Here is a 19,312-nt window from a genome sequence, read left to right on the forward strand (position 1 = left end):
AAGAGGGCATGACTTTGGCTAAGGCAGCTCTCTTAGGCAGAGGCACTTCTCAGACAGCTGACCAGCTGAAAGTTGTCTGTCACCAACACTTTCAGCAGCTAGGGGACTAAGTCCCTCATTTCTGAAGGGGAGCAGTCCACCACCACACTATAATTATGTCTTACCACTATACTCCTAGTGCAAGGACTAGAAAAGTGTATGTTCCAATTTTCTGCGTTGAAAGGCTGAAGTACTTTGGCCCCGACCACAGGATTATATGAAGCTCCTTGCTACACGAAGAACTGACTGTGTTCTTTCTGCACCCAGTTCCCACAGCAGCATGTAAAGATAAATCTTCCCTATGGTTAGAGGCTTCCTGCAAGCCTCAAAAACCATAAAAAATTCATCTTCCGTCTGGCAATGATGACAACCAAGCAGAAAGACTTCATTGTGAAAGAAATAAAATTTCTTAGTCAATAACTTTTTAGGTCTTTTGTCTTTTCAAGCAAATGAATACTTTTATTAACATGGTAATTTTTTTTTTTTTTTTTTTTTAAATACATGGTAGGGTTTTGACCTCAAAAACTTGTCAGGTCTGCTACTCAAATGAATTTCTAGCTGGACAACTTACGAACCTTGAAGACGCCTAGTCCCCGTCCAGTTTAGCGTCCAATGCAGACAGCCCTCGCTTTCCTTGCCCAGCCCCTCAAGGGCCTGTGTAGGTATCTTTCATTTTATGCCCAGAATCCACTGAAATGCATCAGGGTATTACATCAACTTGTAGAGAATACCAAGATCTCATCTTTTAGGCTAAATTCCAGGTCAAATAAAGCTGAATTAGGTTGTCCAAACAAACTGACTAGACAGGTTACGTCAGAGAGAGTGCCACATAAAATTTAAATTTTGAACAAAATACATCTCTCCTCCTTTGGTCTCACACAGAAATTAGAGTCCCCAAATACAAACAATGCTATCCTCCACCCCTTCTGATTCATCAGTCCCAGCCAGATCAGCCCCATCCACATTCCAGTTGAAGTCTGGTCCCCTCCTCAGCTTCTGCAGCAGCTGCTGCACAGAGTTGTCTTCTGGAAGTAACGCAGCTCCTTCACCACCGCCAGAGCCGGAGAACTCCAACTCTGAGTCTCGTGTCACACACAGACCCAAAGTTCCAGGGAGCTATCAGGTCACACAAGAAAGAGTAAAGCACCTCAAAATTCAGAAATAACCAAAGCCCAGGAATACGTGACTGCTGCAAGAGCTTACAATCTAGGCCCTAATTCTTGTTATGTGAGCGCGTTTCCAAATGAAAGTAACTTCCCCAAACAAAAACGTTTAACAGTCAGAACTCATATTGAGGTCGTCAACCACAAACCATAGCAGAAACGTAGTGTAAGTGAGGACAGAGCTTAGACAGGGAAAAAAAGAGAAAACAAAGGCTCTCTGGGTTCAGCTTCTCCAGGGCGTCAGCCAATCTCCACCAGTTGACCAGAATCCAGTGGCTGCGGACCTAAAGCGCAACCGGGAGAAACCCATCATCAAGAGATTAATCCCGAAGGAAAGACCAACCCAAACCCTCACAAACCTAACTACGCAGGACGCCACCTGGTGCCCTCCGACTCATTCCCGTCTTCCAGCCGACTCCGGAATTGTCCAGCAACGGTCTTCCCTCTGAAAGTCCTCTAGTTCCACTCCCCCCGCTCAACGGCCTCCGCTGTGCTGCTGTTCCCTTCGCGACTTTCAGGGTCGATATTCTACAGCTACTCTACTGCCGGGGCGGCAGGGTTCAACCAAACTCACACCCAGCCAAACACAAACCCACCTACTTTTCCGTAATTACCAATGTAAAGAGAGAGAATTTAAACGTCTGTGCTAACAGCGCCCGAGGGCAACGCTGCGCACGTTTCTCCCCCCGCGCCTCCCGCCCGCGTGAACCACGGCTGACTGCACCCGAGATGCACGCGGGCTGAGCCAGCCACAGCCGCGCGCGCGGGCCTCACCGCGGCCGCTCACGACGACTCGCTCCTCTCCAGCCGCCGCACCAGCTCCACCAGCATCTCGGCCATCTTCGCGACCTCCTGCGCCTTCTCCTCGGCGCGCTCGCCCCGCCGCGTGCCCCTGCCCTCGCCGCCGTCGCCCGGCGCCTGCAGGTGGTTCAGGGCGCTCTCCTCCGAGGCCTCCACCTGCGTCTTGATCTGGATGAGCATATTGTCCATCTCCCACAGCTTGCTCCGGTTGCGCAGCTGCGCCCGCCCGTGCTCCCGGGTGAGCGCCGCGATGTCCTCCCGCATCTCGTTGATGACCGGCAGCAGGAACTGCTCGAAGTCCTCCTCGGGCTCCAGCACCTCCACCTCCTCCGGCTCGGCCAGCTCGACGACGTCCAAGGGCCGCATCTTCCCGCTACTCTGCAACCGCAGGACCGACGTCTGCTGCAGAGACAAAATGGAGACGCGCTAGGCTTACCCACGGAGTTCCAGAATATTCTTCAAAACTTTCACCCTTTTTAAACTTTTCGCCTCAGAGAAACCACGCAAACAAGCGACTTACGAGCAGAGAGGCGGCGAACAAAATGGAGTCGCCGCCGTCAACCAGCGCCCTGCGTGTTGCGGCCCCTTTCACGACTCGGCCGTGTCTCTTTACGGTCACGCGCTGGTAGAAGTAGGTGCGGGCGCGCGCACGTCAACGGAGGGCGCACAGCCTGCCCCGCCGCGCTCGCGCGCACGCTCGCCCTGGTTCCGCCTTCACCCTCGCCCGCTAGTGCTCCCCCCGCTGCTGCCCTGGCCGTGGGGGCGAGCGGCGCTGGGTGCACGCTCCTCCTAGGGGGCTGGTCGAGCCCGGAGGTTACATAGTTTTAAGAGGTAAATACCGTCTTCCGGCGCTAAACGAGGAAGATCCTGCGTAATAATGTGCTCAAAGGCTTTGACATCCTGGGGCTAATGGCCCCTTCCTCTTGAGTACGGCGACCGGATCCCTCCCAGCCGGCTTCGAGTCTGATTTCCGTTCTTCCTTGGATTACAGTCGGGAGTGTCTGGGTGTCTCTTCACCAGACCGGGGTCCCCACACCTCCCGGTAAAAGGCCTAGTGGGATACATCTTGAGGCCCCACCAGACCCAAAGCTCAGTTTATGTGGAAAAAGGCGTTGTTGACTATCCTTCACACCTTTTACCCCATTGAGAGCTCCTGGAGTCTTTTTATTCAGCTCTGTGTCCCGAATGCCCTGAGCAGAGCTTGGCACACGTTAGTAGATTTGCTTTAACATTCACTCAACATAAGCTTCTAAGGAAAGATAATTTTCTAGCTTGTTGACCCCATCACAATAGAGCAATACAAATGTCAGGAATCCTGTTTGCGCAAATGCTGTATAGGTTTGGCTTCTGTTTTTCAGCCAGTTAAATGGTCACAAGTCTTAGTTTTGAATATGGGGGAGTTAAGGATTAAGAGAAACAATAATTATGACAAGGCTTTGTAAATACCAAGCACCGACATAGGCAAAGTGTATATCTTTGGTCTAGACTTTTCTCGGGTTCTTTATATTTTGGTTGCTCTTGTAAAAATCCGTCTTTTGGGCTTTCTTGATGTATCAGAGGCAGCTAGCTCATAAATTTTTTTGTATGACTAAAGATAAATGGCTTAAACAACGAGATACGACTACACACTTATTAGAATGTCCAAAATCCAGGATACTGGCAACACCAAATACTGGCGAGGATGTGGAACAACAGGAACTCGCATTCATTGCTGGAGGCAATGCAAAATGGTGCAGCCACTCTGGAAGACAATTAGGTGGCTTCTTACAAAACTAAACGTACTCTTACCACACAATCCAGCAATTGTGTTCCGTGATATTTACCCAAATAAGTTGAAAACAAAAACCTGTACACGGATGTTCGTAGCAGCTTTATTCATAATTGCCAAAACTTGGAAGCAATCGAGATGTACTTCAGTAGGTGAATGGATAAGTAAACTGGGGAACATTCAGACGATGGAGTATTATTCAGTGCTGAAAAGAAATGAACTATCAAGCCATGAAAATATGCGGAGGAAGCTCAAATGCGTGTTTACTAAAGAAGCCAATCTGAAAAGGCTATGTAGTGTATGATGCCAACTATATGACATTCTGGAAAAGGCAAAACTGTGGAGACAGTAAAAAGACCGGTGGTTGCCAGGGTTTAGGAAGGAGGGAAAGGTGAACAGGCAGAGCATGGGATTTTTAGGCAGTGAAACTATTCTGTGTGAACTATGATGGTGGATACAGGCCATTCTGCACTTGTCAAAACCCATAGAATGTACAAAACCAGGAGTGAACCCTATGGACTTTGAGTGATAATAACGTAACAACGTAGGCTTATTGCTTGTAACAAATGTACCACTCTGGTGCTTAATAGTGGGGGAGGCTGTGCATGTTGAGGGGCAAAGTGTATGTGGGAACTCTGTACTTTGTGCTCAATTTTGCTGCAAACCTAAAACTGCTCTAAAGATCAAGTCTATTTAAAAGGGAAAAAAAGTAGATGGTTCCCACCAGGTGGATGAATTGAAAAACACTGCCTTTTTTCTAGGACAAGGTTAGGTTGGCCCTACTCAGCCAGGTGCTTTTGTGCAGGGCAGAAAGCACAGGGTGCATAACCTTCATTAGGGGCCTGATCCCTAGCATTTCTTTGTTTCTCTTTTATTCTGTTATCTCTGTTATTTCTGTTCCTATCTTTATTATCTCCTTCCTTCTACTTTCTTTGGTTTATTCTATGTCCTTTTTTAACTTCTTGTTATACTTGTAACTCGTTAATACTTTTCATTTTTTCTAATATAAACATTTAAGATCTTAGCTTTCCATCAGGTATGGCTTTAGCTGCATCCCACAACTTTTGATACCGTGTTTATATTTTCATTATTGTTTGGTTCTAAGTATGTTCTTATTCCCACATGATTTTTTGATCCATAAATTATTAGAACTGTGTTTTTCAATTTTCAGCCACATGGGGGCTGTTATGCTTTTCTTTTACTGATTTCTAACTTAATTGCACTGTGCTGAGAAATGGAGTTCTGTTTGATAGTAGTTCTTTGAAGTTCGTTAAGACTTGCTCTATGGACTGGTCAATTTTAGTAAATTTTGCACATGTGCTTGAGAAGAACAGGCATTCTCCAGTTGTTGGGAGCAGGATTTGATACTTGTCCACCAGCTCTTCTCTCTGTTACCGAAATAGCTTCCTGGTTTGCCCTTGTTCCCCTACAGTCTGACCTCTACACAGCTTCCAGAGGGCTTCTCTAAAACGCAAGGCGGATCACGCCACTCTTCAGAATCAGGACCCTGCTTATCAAGCAGAGGAAAGGCTGAGGTCCTTACAACGGTCTACGTGATCCTAGTGATCTGCCCACCCACTTTCCTCTCTGCAGGGCGGGCAGTTGCATGACCTTGAAATTGAATGCTTAACTTAGGCCCTACGTGCCTACCTTGCCTCCCCCTGGGCCCAGCCCCGCCCCTCTGACCATGTCTTCCACCGTTACTCCCCTCACTTACTCCACTCCAGTTGTATCGGTCTCCATGCTGTTTCTGGTGCACGTCCGACGGCCTCCCACCTGAGGGCCTTTGTGCTTCCCGTTGCCTTTGCCTGAAATGCTCTTCTCCCAGATACCAACATGAATTTCTACTCTCACCTTCTTAAGATCTTTGATCGTTTGCTGAATAAATGAAAATCAAACTTAATAGTGTTGTTCATATTTTCTATAACCTTGTTAATTTGTTGTCTCTTCCACCTATCAATTATCTCATTGTATTGATGGATTTGTTAACTTCTTGTAATTCTGTCACTTTTTTGTACATTCATATAACTTACACATATAGCTATTTTATTCTGTGCACAGAGGTTAGACTCATTATATACTTCTTATCACTTGAAGTTTCAGGAAGTTTAATTCTTTTTTTTCTTTTCCTTTTTTGGGGGGGGTGGGGTTGTGAGGAAGATTGGCCCTGAGCTGACGACTGTTGCCACTCTTCCTCTTTTTGCTGGAGAAAGATTGTCACTGAGCTAACGTCTACGCCAGTCTTCCTCTATTTTGTACACGTGATGCCGCCACAGCATGGCTCGATGAGCGGTGTGTAGGTCTGTGCCCGGGATCCGAACCTGTGAACCCCGGGGCTGCCAAAGCAGAGCGTGCAAACTTAACCACCATGCCACCAGGCGGAGCCCTAATTTGTTTTTTTTTCCAAGTCTGCCTGGCTCATTTTTGTTTTGTTTTATTAAAGTAATATTTTTTACAAATTCTCATTGCACCTTTTTCACATTTAAATTCTCTAAAGTTGTGCTGCATCTTTCAATGTGCTGTGAAAAAAACATTGATTCACACTTTAATTGTGGTGTATTCTCATTCTTCGTGTTATCTAAAATAATGATGTCTTAAAATTGATGTCGTCTTAGATTTTACAAAATCTCATATTATTTCAAAATTTTAATGTTATTTTGCTGCGTGCTCAATTATCTAACTTGCTTATGTAGTGTCTGATCCTGTACCTTCCTCTGGAACAGGATGTTCTCAACTGCAGGCGATTTGGTCCCCAGGATATAGTTGGCAATGTCTGGAGACGTTTTGACTGTTGGCCTGGGGGGAAGGGTTGCTATTGGCATCTAGTGGGTAGAGACCAGGGCTGTTCCTAACATTGCCCGGCTAATTTTGATGGTCTTTTGTTTCTCGCTTTTTTTTCCTTCAATTACCTTTCAGTTCTTCAAATATTTCATAAATAGTCATTTTATATTCTGTATCTGATGATTCCAATATCAGTTGCTTTTTGTTTCGGCTTGTAAGTGAACATAAGTGAGGCCGTATTGTTATGCAAATGGCCCCAGCCCCTCCTCTGTGTGACTACTCGCTCCTCTGCACGTACTCTAAAATGATTCACATGCTCTCCTGATTTATGGCCTCCACTTACGCATGTGCTCCCCAATAGCTTGATAAATTAAAACTTTCTTCTATGAGTTGCTCTCCAGGAACAGGCTGACCACAGTGGGGAAACACACCTACAAGGTACCCATCACAGCTGACAGAAGAATGGAAGGATGTGATGCCTGGAGCCCGTCAGGCCTGGAGAACAACATCCCTGGACCGCCTCTTCACTGGCCGTTTTCCGTATACAACTGCCTCAAGATTCTGTAATTTTTTTGTGTGTGTGAGGAAGATTAGCCCTGACCTAACATCCGTGCCCATCTTCCTCTACTTTATATGGGACGCGGCCACAGCATGGCTTGACAAGCAGTACATTGGTGTGCGCCTGGAATCCTAACCTGCGAACGAACCCTGGGCCGCTACGCCACTGGGCCGGCCCCTTGTAATTTTTGAAGATGATTTTTTTTGAGACATGAGTCTACTATCTTCCCGATTATGCCAGCTTATTGAATTAAAGCTTCCTTTCTCAATCCCTTACTCCGTGTGATTGATTGGGTCAGATCATGGTGAGCAGTGGGAGCCCATTTGCTCACTATCATGCTGACTCACTCATGGCACTTTGTTTCCATGTGTGTGTGAATGTGTGTGTGTATGTGTGTGTTAATGTTTGGCTGAACTCGCTTTGGGGGAATCCTGAGAGGCTTGGCTGAGAAAGCTTCTCCAGCAGGGACTTGTGGTTGTTTCTCTTGGGCACAGATAAGCCCCTAGACTTGGCTGAGAGCAATTCCGTAATTACAGATTCTCAGAATTCTGTTTTCAAATTTGTATTTATGTTTTTATTAGTTTTTCCCACTTATAACCAGAATACACAAACTGAATTCTTTTTGGTACCTTTGCACAGGTTGGAAGACTTTCAATGGCAGGGTTGGTTCAACTCCTCCAAGACCTAGTCTCCCATCCCCTGTGTTTCTGCTGTATAGCTCTGGATTGGCCTTTGCTCACCTATCTGGTTTCAGTATTCAGTTCCCTCCTGGCCACCTTTGGGGATTTCTCTTACATTCTTGCAAGCTCAGCAATGCATTTAAAGGAAAGTTTGTGGTAATCTATGCAACCTCCGGGTGTGGCAGAAGAGCGTTTTAGAATGTCTTCTCCACCGTATCTCCAGAAGCAGATGGCCCCCTCCAGCCTCCCTTTCCTGCTCTTGCATCCTATCTCACGGCTTGGCTGAGAAGTCACAAGGACAGCAGGACTTACAGGACACTAGGGCTCAACCCCTTCCCAGGGCACTGAAGGGGATGGCACTTGGAACCCTAAGCTGCTGGCACTGTGAGAACCTGGAGACCAGCAAGTCCAGCCTTACTCCCTTTCAAAGTGGAAACCCAGCAGGGTTGGGCTAGTGAAGCTAATGAGGTAGAGGCTCATGGCCCCCTTTTCCCTCTCCTGGTGGAGAACCTAGCATATTTGACACTTAGAGGAGATAATTTTTTAATACCCCCTTCTCTCTATGACAAGTTATTTGCAGTAATAAATGTGAAATAAAGCTATATGTGATGTCACAGGCATTTCATATTTCAGAATAGATCCAGACATTGCTTCAATTGTCCCCTCTTTTGCTTAAAACTTTTCTTTGTTGAGCTCCATGGAGTCAACGTCTTTAAGGGTGCCCCCTTCACATTTCTTAAAGAAATCCAGGCTAATTGTGGAACAGTTGCTGGCTTCACAATACAAAGCGCCTCAAGTTCCTCAAAATTCCCAAAGGACAAACACGTTTATCCTTTGATAACTTTGATAACTACCTAATAGTTTGATCTTTGCTCTTGTGATTTGTGAAACAACATGAAACATATATATATTGGTCTCTGCCCTGGGTTCCTGGCACGGAGCTCCTAAAACCCTTGCAATTCCCTAAGTGATAAGAGCATTAGGAACTTCTCTTGTTCTAATGTTTGGTCTTTAGGAACCAGGCTTGGTTCCTGACACGGAGCTCCTAAATCCCTTGGAATTTCCTGGGTGAAGGCAATGCCTTTTGTTCTAATGAGATGATTCTGGGGGTGGGGGGGCTCCCAGATGGGGCTTGTAACCCATCCAGAAAGATCAGGCCGTGATTAGAAGCTTGGAATTTTCAGCCCCACCCCCATTCTGCAGAGAGGGGGGAGGGGCTGGAAACGGAGTTAATAATTGATTATGTCTACATGATGAAGCCTTCATAAAAATCCCGATAGTATGGGGTTCGGAGAGCTTCTGGGTTGGTGAACACGTCTACGTGCTGGGAGGGTGGTGCACCCCAACGCCCTGGGGACCGAAGCTCCTGGGCTCGCCACCTTTGTTTCTGTTCATCCGCCCGTTCATTCGTTATGTCCTTCTAATGAACCAGTTCCTGCCGTTCATTGTTATGTCCTTTCTAATGAACCAGTAAACATAAGTAAGGTTCCCCTGAGTCCTGTGAGCCATTCTAGCGAATTATCCAACTCAAGGAGGGGGTCATGGGAACCCTGGTTTATAGCCAGTCAGTCAGAAGTACAGGTGACAACCTGGGACTTTCGATTGGTGTCTCAAGTGGGACAGTCTTGTGGCACTGAGCCCTTAACTTGTGGGATCTGACACTAATTCTAGGTAGATAGTGTCAGAATTGAACTGAACCGACACCAGCTGGTGTTGCAGAGAGTTGCTTAATGTGTGGAAAACCCACACACGTGGTGTCAGAAGTGCAGTGAGGTGTTGTGAGCGTGAGCGCTAGGGTGAGAGCAAAAGAGAAGCACAGAGAGAGGTTTTCTCTACAGATCAGTCTGATACAATGATTTTCTATGTAACTAAGTGTCCATTAACTTGTAAGTGAATTTTAATAAAACCAAAAACTCTGCACAAGGTGCAATTTAGGCAACTAGTAGATTATACCACTGATGTAACGTTTTATTTTCTTGATTAATTCTTTAGTTTTAAAACAATTAACAATAAAAAAAGAAACATACATTTTAAAGATGTCATTCAAATTAAATATTTAGTGTACAAGCTAAAATTTGCTGTTAGTAAACAAAAATATCTTGCTGTGTTTTAAATTATAAACATAAATTAAAAGCTCAAGTGCTCACATAGAATGATAGAGTAATGTATGTGAGGTCTTGTTTCTCCATCTTTACAGTAACTAGGCTGTCATTGTCTGTTTCACTAAATGCAGAAATCATAGTACAACAGGGGTGGAAGGTGTGAACTGTGTCCGAAGCCGGTGTGAATACCTCTGAGCTGTTATGAATTTACTCTCAAAAGGATGCTTAGAGCTGAGTCCTTGTGTGTAAGGGGCGACTCGACAATCAGAAGTCTCTGAATTAACTTGTGTGTAGAATAAGTGTTTACTAAAGGAAAAAAATCATTAGAATGAGCTAATTTGAAGCTTACATATTGTATTAGTCTCCTGTGGCTGCTGTAACAAATTATCACAACCTTAGGGGCTTACTACACCACACCTTTATTCTATTACAGGTCTGGAGGTCAGAAGTCTAAGTCAAGATGTCCACAGCTGTGGTCTCCCTGGAGGCTTCTGGGGAGAATCTGTTTCCTTGCCTTTTTCAGCTTCTAGAGGCTGCCCACGTTCTTTGCCTCCTAGCCCCTTCCTCGCATCACTCCAAATGCTTGCTTCCGTTGTCATATCTCCATCTCCTTCTCTGACTCTGATACGCCTGCCTCTTTCCTACAGGGACCCTTGTGATTACGTGGAGCCCGCCCTAGTAATCCAGGATAACCCCCTCCATCTCAAGATCCTCAGTGCAATCACATCTTCGAAGTCCCTTTGGCCATGTAAGATGACATTTACAGGTTTAGGGGATTAGGACTTGGACATCTTTGGGGGCCATTATTCAGCCCACCGCACATATATTGTCAACAGTAACCGCAGCAATTGTGTTTTGAGGGAGGAGTATTTTATCACCGACATTGTTTAGAATGGCCTGTGCGTAGTGATAACAAAAAGCAGGCAGACTGAGTCGGTTTCATTCGTTTTTAAATTCCCTACAAATATTGTGTCCTTTACTGGCTGCTTCCCAATTCCCTGCCCTGGGTCCACCACTGCCCCGACCCATACACCCACCCCTGGTGGCCCCAGGAGAGTCTATAACATTTTTCTCTTCTTTCTGTCCAAGTTAGCAAATTCAAAGACGCAGTTTTGCAAACCAGTTTTGCCCACTTCGGGCAGCCCCAGGGCTTCATTTGCATAAAACCAGGCAGTTTCAGCCAGTAAATGATGCGAGAACTTGTTTTTCCCCGAGTTGGAAACTGGAGAACAGTTTGTCCTGGACCAAGTGAGGTGGGGCAGGGCCACGTGGGAGTAGGAGTTGGAACTCCGAGTCTTGTGGCTTGGGTCGGAACTGTGTGGGGGTGCAGAAGAAGGAATATTTTCTGTCCCTCTTGATGCCCTTGGGAGGGGGCGATGCTGAGGGCCCAGTGAGAGAGGTCTGGAACACAGACCAGCCTTTAATGAGTCCCAGAGAGAGCACAGCCCCTGGACACCCGTGAGTCGGCTGGGAGAGGACTGCAGCTGCTTGTGCCCTGTGGTCCTAGGACAGCCTGTATGGTGTTCCTGGCCCTGAGAGCAGATGCTTGGAGGCTCAGCTGCTCCCAGTTCCCAAGGCTGGGAGAAGGCTGGTGTCTACCCTAAGGATGTCCAAGCAGACTGGCCTCCTCCCCCTTTGCGTTTTGCACCCTGCTGGCCCACAAGAGCGCAAACTGCCACACTCCCTCCGCTTCCTCTTCTGCTGCTTCTCGGAGACTCGAGAAGCTGATGAAACCAAGACTGAGGTTTATCAGAAATGGGTGAGGCGGGGGGGATGTAAACATGGTCCCCGGGTTTCATCTTGCTAATAAGAGAAAGAGGAAGGAGAACAGGCAACAAAGCCATCTGTGTGGTGGCAAAGCCTAATGATGACTTTATTTTGATACCTCAATAAAGAAATACAGGCTTATTCGTGTTTATTATTAGGGCAAAACACCCAGGAAGTAGCTACCGACAGAGTAGCTGTAGAGCTTCTGGTTGAATTGGTCTGGGGTAGGGCCTGAGAGTGTGTGTTTCTAACAGCTTCCCAGGTGATGCTGAAGCTACTGGTCTTGGGGCCATCCTGCGAGACCCACTGCATTCTCTGTTTCTTCGTGCTGCTGTGGATGGATCTTTGGGTTATTTACAAGTTATAGCTATCATGAATAACGCCACAACCTGCTCAAGATCAATGACTCTAATCTATTAGTCCCATCTACTCCTGAAAAAACAGGTCCTGGGCACTCTTCGGAAATTTTCTCCGGGATCTCCCCAAATATTCCAGTGCCTGGAAATCTCTCTACACATATCTACACACGTAGAGACACAAACTATGCTATCTAGGGTTGTAGTGGGTAGAATTGTGTCCCCTGAAGTCCCAATCCCCAGTGCCTATGAGTGGGACCGCATCTGGAAACAGGATCTTTGCAGAAATAATCAAGTTAAGATGAGGTTGTGCTTGAGTAGGGTAGGCCTTCAATCATACATGACTGGTGTCCTTACAAGAAGAGGGGAAGAGACACAGGCAACACGGCTGTGTGAAGACGGAAGCAGAAATGGGAAGGATGCAGCTACAAGTCAAGGAACATCAAGAATTTCTGGGGCCGCTAGAAGCTGGAATTGGTGAGAAACGGTCCTCCCCACGAGCCTTCAGAGGGAGCATGGCCCTGCTGACACCGTGATTTTGGACTTCTGGCCTCCAAAACTGTGAGAATAAATCTCTCTTGTCTTAAGCCACTCTGTGGCACTTTGTTACACCAGCCCTAGAAAACTAATACAAGGGTGCTCTGAAATGTGCTTTTTTCCCTCAAAGATGTGTCAAGTACATTTTTCTAAGCCAATCAGTGGGTCCCTTCCTGAACACCCTCCCAGCTCTGCCCTGGCCGCCTGCTCCCTGGCCTGATTCATTACAAGGGCCCCCTGGGTCCCTCTGATGCCTCACCTTCCTCAGTGGTGCTTGGAGAGATTCATTATCTAAAGACTAAAAATGATACAGTAGAAGGTGGAAGTGACTTTGGGCTACTAAACACATTTTATGATTTAACAGTTACTGTAAATTGATTATGCATTTATTTACATAGGTCCACACCTTGTTGTTAGTGATGTGGAGTCGATTCCAACTCCGAGTGACCCTGTGTACAGCACAGCAGAAATACTGGGGGCACAGCTTTCAGCATCGTAGCAACACACAGCTGCCACAGTATGACAACCGACAGACGGGTGGTGTGGTTCCCTGACCGGGAAATGAACCCGGGCTGCAGTGGTGACAGCACCGGGTCTTAACCACTAGACCACTAGCCTCCACCTTCTTCAAGGCTAGCGACTCCTTGGGAAGGAGACAGAAGATGCACCGTCCTGCGTGTAGCTGGTGCCTTCTCCTGGCCCCATCTTGGGAAAGCCTTCCAACCTGAGAGCAGTGGAGCCTCCAGGACAAGGAGGCAGGGGGCCTGAGTTCTAGTTCTGGGTGACATTGACTGAGTGATTTCAGCTCTCCAAGCCTTAATTTCCCCGTCAGTGAGGTGGTGTCAAGATCCCTGACCTCGCAGGTTGCTGGAGGATTCGAGATCACGTCTGTCAAGTGCCCAGAATGGGGCCTGGCACATACACGGATGGCGATAAGAGTTAGGTGTGAAAGGCCCCAAAAGGTGCTCTTGGCGACAAGGGAAAATGTTGGCTCCGCTGCTCCACTGGTCACGTGAGACTTCGAGACGGTAAAGCCAAAGATGCTGAGAGTCCTTCCCAGGGCCCACTGGTGCCCCAGGTCGCTGTCCAGGGAAAGCTTTGAAACACAAGACAAAACCCCACCCAGATCCTCCAATGGACAATTTCCAACACACCCCCTGGAGGGCCGCCAGGTCCCCTGAAGTGGAATAGAGTAGATAGAACACAAGGAGACTCTGGTGTCTGCTCTCAGGACCCCAGACTGTCGGGGCTCAGACCTTCGGCAGCCAGACCCATTTCACAAGTGAGCAAACCGAGGCCTGCGAGCGGGGCAGACCTAGCCATGGTCCCAGCAGGCTGCTGGCTGAGCAGGGTCACACCCTATGGCCCCCGTGTGCTGCCCACTCCTGTGGACTGCATCCCTGTGCAGCCAGAGGTGGCATTTCAGTGGAAGGAGAGGTTCCGAAGTCGCTCACACAAACAGAAAACTAAACCACAGGCACCAGGCCTTGGAGGCCGCTCTCCTTCCGCCCTCTGCCGGGGCCCATGTCACCTGAATGGACCCCTCAGTATGTCCGCTCCAGGTCAATGACGAATTCCTATAGTAGTTCTCTTAGAGCGAGCCCGCGGGTGACCTTGCCCAGTTGGGCGTCCTGGGGGACACTGCAGGTGGAGGCGGCCTCCTGTGTTCCTGCCCCACAGGGACGGTGGTGTGGGTGTGAGGACGTCCCTCGGGCTCCAAAGGCCTCCTGCCCCACCAGCCCCCACCCCTGCACCCCATGTCACCAGTCTGCCTCCCGTCTGGTGCCCAGGGCGCCTCCAACTCCAGACCAGCTACCACTGCCAAACCGGAGACGGTCTCTGCTGGCCGGCGGCCACGTCTCCTCCCCCAGGGGGTCTGAACCCTTCCAATCTGTCCTTCCCTTGGAACCTCCGCTGTGGGTACCACACAACTCCTTCTATCTCACAGCTCCCTCTGTACAAATGTTTACAATTGAGATACATTTCACATACCATAGACATCACTCTTTCAAGTGCACAATTCAGTGATTTTTAGTAAATCCACAAAGTTGTGCAACCATCACCACTGTCTAATTCTACAATTTCATCAACCCCTAAAGAAACCCCACATCTGTTAGCAGTCATCCCCAATCTCTCCTCCTCCAGCCCCCGGCAACCGCGACTCTATTTTCCGTCTCTGCGGATTTGCCTATTCTGGACCTTTCGTATAAATGCAATCACACAATATGTGTTCTTTTGTGTCTGGCTTCTTTCTCCACTGTTTTTGAGGGTCACCAGGTTGTAGCATGTAACATACTTCGTTCCCTTTTATGGCTGAGTAATATTCCATTGCATAGATGTGCCACGTTTTCTTCATCCACATCGTTGATGGATGTTTGGGTTGTTCCCACTTATGGCGATTGTGCATAATGCTGCTGTAAATGTGCACGAACAAGTGTCTGTGTGGGTGTGTTTTTAGTTCTCTTGGGCACACTCCTAGGAGTGGAAGTCAGACTTTTCCCATTGTTAATAATTCTTATATTGGATGTCCCCTGTTTCATCTGCTGTGTGGTCTCCTTTCATCCCTTGGACCCAGCCGGCTGCAGAGCCTTCCTGCTGGGCAGGTGCACCCCTGGGGCTGAGGAGGGTGTCTGAGGCTGGGATCCCAGCTTGGCCTCACTGCACCCCTGTTTGGGGCTGCAGCCCCTCCCCTGTCCAGTAGCACAGCCACGCCCCCTTGCAGGGGTGTCACCAGCCTGGGATGAGCCTGTGAAGGTGCCCAGCACACACACAGTAGGGCCACTGTTAACACAGGTGACCTCGGTGACACCTGTCGGGGCCTGCACGACAGATGCCTTTGGTATCACTGTGGGTCTCTCTCTGCCTCTAGTAGAACTCCCTGTTTGTTATGCAAATGAACAAGGAGGGGCAAGCGTGTGTGAAGAGTCATCCATGTGAGAGGAGAGGAGAGAGCCGGCCCAAGTGGGCGAGGTCCTTATAATGCAATTTTTATTTGAAAAAAACAACAAAACCCCCAACCTGACCATTTCCTGCCCTTAGCCTCCAGATTGGCAGCTGATCCTCACTCAGCCCTCCAGGCTGTGTTTCCTTTTCTGGGTCCTGGTCCTTCACCTGGGGACGCGGGGCAGCTCTGGGCCACAGACTCTGCCAAGGGCTCTCTGCTCTGGAAAGTGATTGAAGAAAGTCTGGATTCCTTTTGGATGGAGGGTGGCGTTGGGGCCTCCTGGGGGCGGTGAGGGAGAGCTGGAGCTGCCTAGGGGAGCAAAGGCAGTCGGTCCAGCACTGCCCCTTGCAGCCCCCTGCTTCTCCAGGACGCTTCCGCCCAGCATCCCCTCACAACACGGCACCTGCCTACAGTCTGTCGTGGCTCCCACTGTGATGACTGCCCTGGGCTGTCCCACTCCTGCCAGGGGGCCTCTCGCATTTCTGCCCTCCCCTGAGGGCCCAGCCGGTGGTGGAGGGTAATGTTTAGGTTGGTCCTGGCCCCACTTGACCTCATTTCCCCATGGGGTGTGGCACTCACCCCATGAAAGTGAGAGCTTTCTCACTGAGGCCACTGGGGAGCCCTGCCCTTTATCTCACTGGCCTCCACTGAAATCACACCTTGGGCTTGGGGCTCCACCCTTCAGAGGGAGCCTCTTCATCCATCCATCGATTCTTCCTTCCATCCATACATCCACCCACCCTCCCACCCACCCATCCAGCAAGCCTTCCATCCATCCATCATCCTCCGTCTTCCTTTCTTCCTTCCATCTTCCTTCCTTCCTTCCTTCCTCCCTCCCTCCCTCCCTCCCTCCCTCCCTTCCATCTATTATCCACCCATCTACTCATCCACCCATCCATCCATTGTTCATCATCCATCCACCTATCATCTACCCACCTATCCATCCATCCATCCACCCATCATTCATCCATCCTCCATTGACCAAGTGTCCACCTATGGATGGCATGATGGTGGACAAAGAGGAGATGCATGGGACAGAGGAAACATGGGAGGTGGGGGAGAGCAGAGGAGGCATCTGACCCAGTCCTGGACCTGTGGGAGCTTGGGTGGTAGCTGGCCAGAATGAAGGGGACAAGGACATTCCAGGCAGAGGGAACAGCATGGTGAAGACTGGGAGGCATGAAGCCCCCTGTGGTTCGCAGGAGCTCACGGCGGTGTGTGCAGGGTGAGACACAGCATGGCAATGTCAGAACCCCCTGGGGCAGGCTCTCGAGTTCTGGACTCACTCATGGCACGGGCATGAGGGGTGGTCTGCAGACACACACACACACACACACACACACACACCTGTGTAGTAGTCCTGGCAGGTGGAGACTGACCTGAAGCCTTTCTTAACCTACTGTGGTGGTGGAATCAGGGGGGCTGCAGATCAGAGAAGGAGAGCAGTCTGCTCAAGGTCCCACAGGCCTTAAGACGCAGAGCTGGGAGCTCAACCAGGGGCCTCCCGAACCTCTGTGGCGGTGAGGATCCTGCATCCTCCAGCTCCAGCGCTGCAGCGTGCTCACGTCCCAGATGCCCGTGAGGGAGTGCTCCTCCACCGCCACCGCGGAGCCCAGCCCCCACAGCGCGGACTGCAGGGCCAGTGTGGACCTTTGGTCAGTGATTTGGACTTAGCTGCCAGGATCTTGTTCGAATCCACATGGTGAACCTAGTGGGAAGCAAACTGGGCTTACTGTGTCCAGTTAACGGAGGTCCCGAGGAGTGAGATCGCCTCCCGAGGTCCCCCAGTTGGCAGCTGTCTGAAAGCTCACCCAGGTCTTGTGATCTGTGCCCGTGACTTGACTCTCCTGCAGGGACTTAGAGATTCCTAGAAGAGGAGGGTTCTCCAGAAACTACATAGGAGAAACCATGGCCATGGAGGTACAGTGACTCGCCCAAGGTCACCAAGTGAGTTAACAGCAGAGCTGGGGTGAGAACCCGGCCCCCTGAGCCTGGGCCAGTGCCCTTCCTTTGAGCCCACTCAAGACCCATGAGAGCAGACCCACGTAGGAGGAACATGCGGGCTTCATTACCTCTAAAGCTTGGGACAGTCGTTTTCGGTGATGGTCGCCCAGCACTTCTGTCTTGCATGGACTACAAATCACGAGCATCTGATTTCATACACGCCAGACCTTTAAAGCACCTCGTCAGTGGAGGTAAATTAACGCACTGATTTCCAGCCACACCGCCACCGTGGTGAGTCATAAGATGACTCAGTCACGTTGTCGTTACTCAGGCATTCGTTGAATTTGGTGCATGGGAAGAGCTTTCTGGAATGGATTTTCAACAAATTCTTTAAAAATATGTGAGCTTTTCCTAAATGCACTGTAGGAGATAACAGGCCTGGATGTTGTAGATCTACGTCCTTCAATAATAATGTGTCTCCTGGTCTTGGGGAGGGGGGTGAGCTGCAGGCGCTGGTGTGGCATTTTGGAAGCCACTGTGACATGAGGCAGCAGGAGCTACAAAAACTATAAAAATCTTCATCCTCGTTGGCACTGCATTACGCTTCTGGGGACTCATCCTAAGAAAATCATACAAAGAAAGAAAAAAACTTGTATGCCTAAAGATATTCACTGCAGAATTATCTAACAGTAGAAACAACAGAAAACAAAGCTGGAATTAACCCAAATGCCCAATAGTAGGGACGTGGTTTTCCAATTGCAGCTTAAGTCCAGCGGGATCCGAGAAGCTGCCATGAGCTCGGGACCATTCGCGGGGGAGGGTCAAACCAACCTCATCGGACAGAAACAGAGAGTTTCAGTCTGCAAACACTTTCTACAACAAGTGTTTTAACAACCGTAGTCTCCTTTAGCGCGGTCTGGTCTCAAGTTTCACGGTCCCTGGGATTACTGTACAGACTTCTCAGTGTTAAGAACAGCTCTCTGCCTGTCTCAGCAAACAGATCTATGGGTAAACTTGACTTCATGACAGGATACAGAATAGAGTGTAGACTTAACTCCAGCTGTAAGGTACTGGGTACACAAATATTCACTAACCTCTTTAATCATTTATCAAAACGTCAGAACTGGCCCTTGGCCTGGTTGCTGACAGCACCTCTGTTCCGTCTCACACCATCGTTGGCACCCAGGGATCCACACTCGGAGCACCTGACTCTAGTTATGTTCTTTCCAGCCAGGGATGAAGTAAGGATTACAGGGATGATGATCTTCTGTTTCCTGGGCACAAGACACCTTCCTGCTTCTGTCCATCATCCAGGCTCTGTTGGACCTGCCCTTTTATACGTATATATAAGCTGTACATTATATATATATATATACACACACACATATATATATACAGCTTAAGAAATGCAATGAAATGAATATCTGTACATTCATCCCCTAGGTTAAGAGATAGAATATTCTAGCACATTAGAAGCCCCTTGTAACCCCCCATCAGGATTTCATCGGGATCTCATCCACCCCGCTTTCTCAGGTAACCACTACACTGAATTTATATCAGGGATTCCCTGGCTTCTCTTTATTGTCTGTGTTCTTAACCATACTTGCACAGTGTTGCCTGTTTTTACAATTTAAATGAGACCATAGAGCGGGTCCTGCTTCTGGCCACCTGATACTGTTTTTGAAGATTTTTACATGGTGCTGTGTGCCCCTAAGGGCCACTCATTTCACTGCTAGGTGACTGTAAAGACACCACAGTTCCCTTCTCTGCTTTGCTGTCGGTTGGTGTTTGGGTGGCTCCTCCTTTTGGAGTTACCAGTACTGGACTGTCTCCCGGTGCCCACGCCAAGAGTTCCCCATGCTTAGGAGCAG

At 48.7% G+C, this 19,312-nt stretch overlaps 1 protein-coding gene across 1 annotated transcript; it reads right to left on the reverse strand.

The window, feature by feature from the left end:
• Positions 1-852: 852 nt before the first annotated feature.
• MRFAP1 (Morf4 family associated protein 1) lies at positions 853-2,626 on the reverse strand. Its single transcript, XM_058546684.1, has 3 exons — positions 2,524-2,626; positions 1,977-2,405; positions 853-1,486 (listed from the first exon to the last, which is right to left on the reverse strand). The coding sequence occupies exon 2, from the start codon at positions 2,367-2,369 to the stop codon at positions 1,986-1,988; it is 384 nt and encodes a 127-aa protein (XP_058402667.1). The 5' UTR covers positions 2,370-2,405; positions 2,524-2,626; the 3' UTR covers positions 853-1,486; positions 1,977-1,985.
• Positions 2,627-19,312: the final 16,686 nt, after the last annotated feature.

Source organism: Diceros bicornis, chromosome 8, assembly GCF_020826845.1.
Source record: "Diceros bicornis minor isolate mBicDic1 chromosome 8, mDicBic1.mat.cur, whole genome shotgun sequence".
In the NCBI taxonomy this organism is placed as follows: Eukaryota; Metazoa; Chordata; class Mammalia; order Perissodactyla; family Rhinocerotidae; genus Diceros; species Diceros bicornis.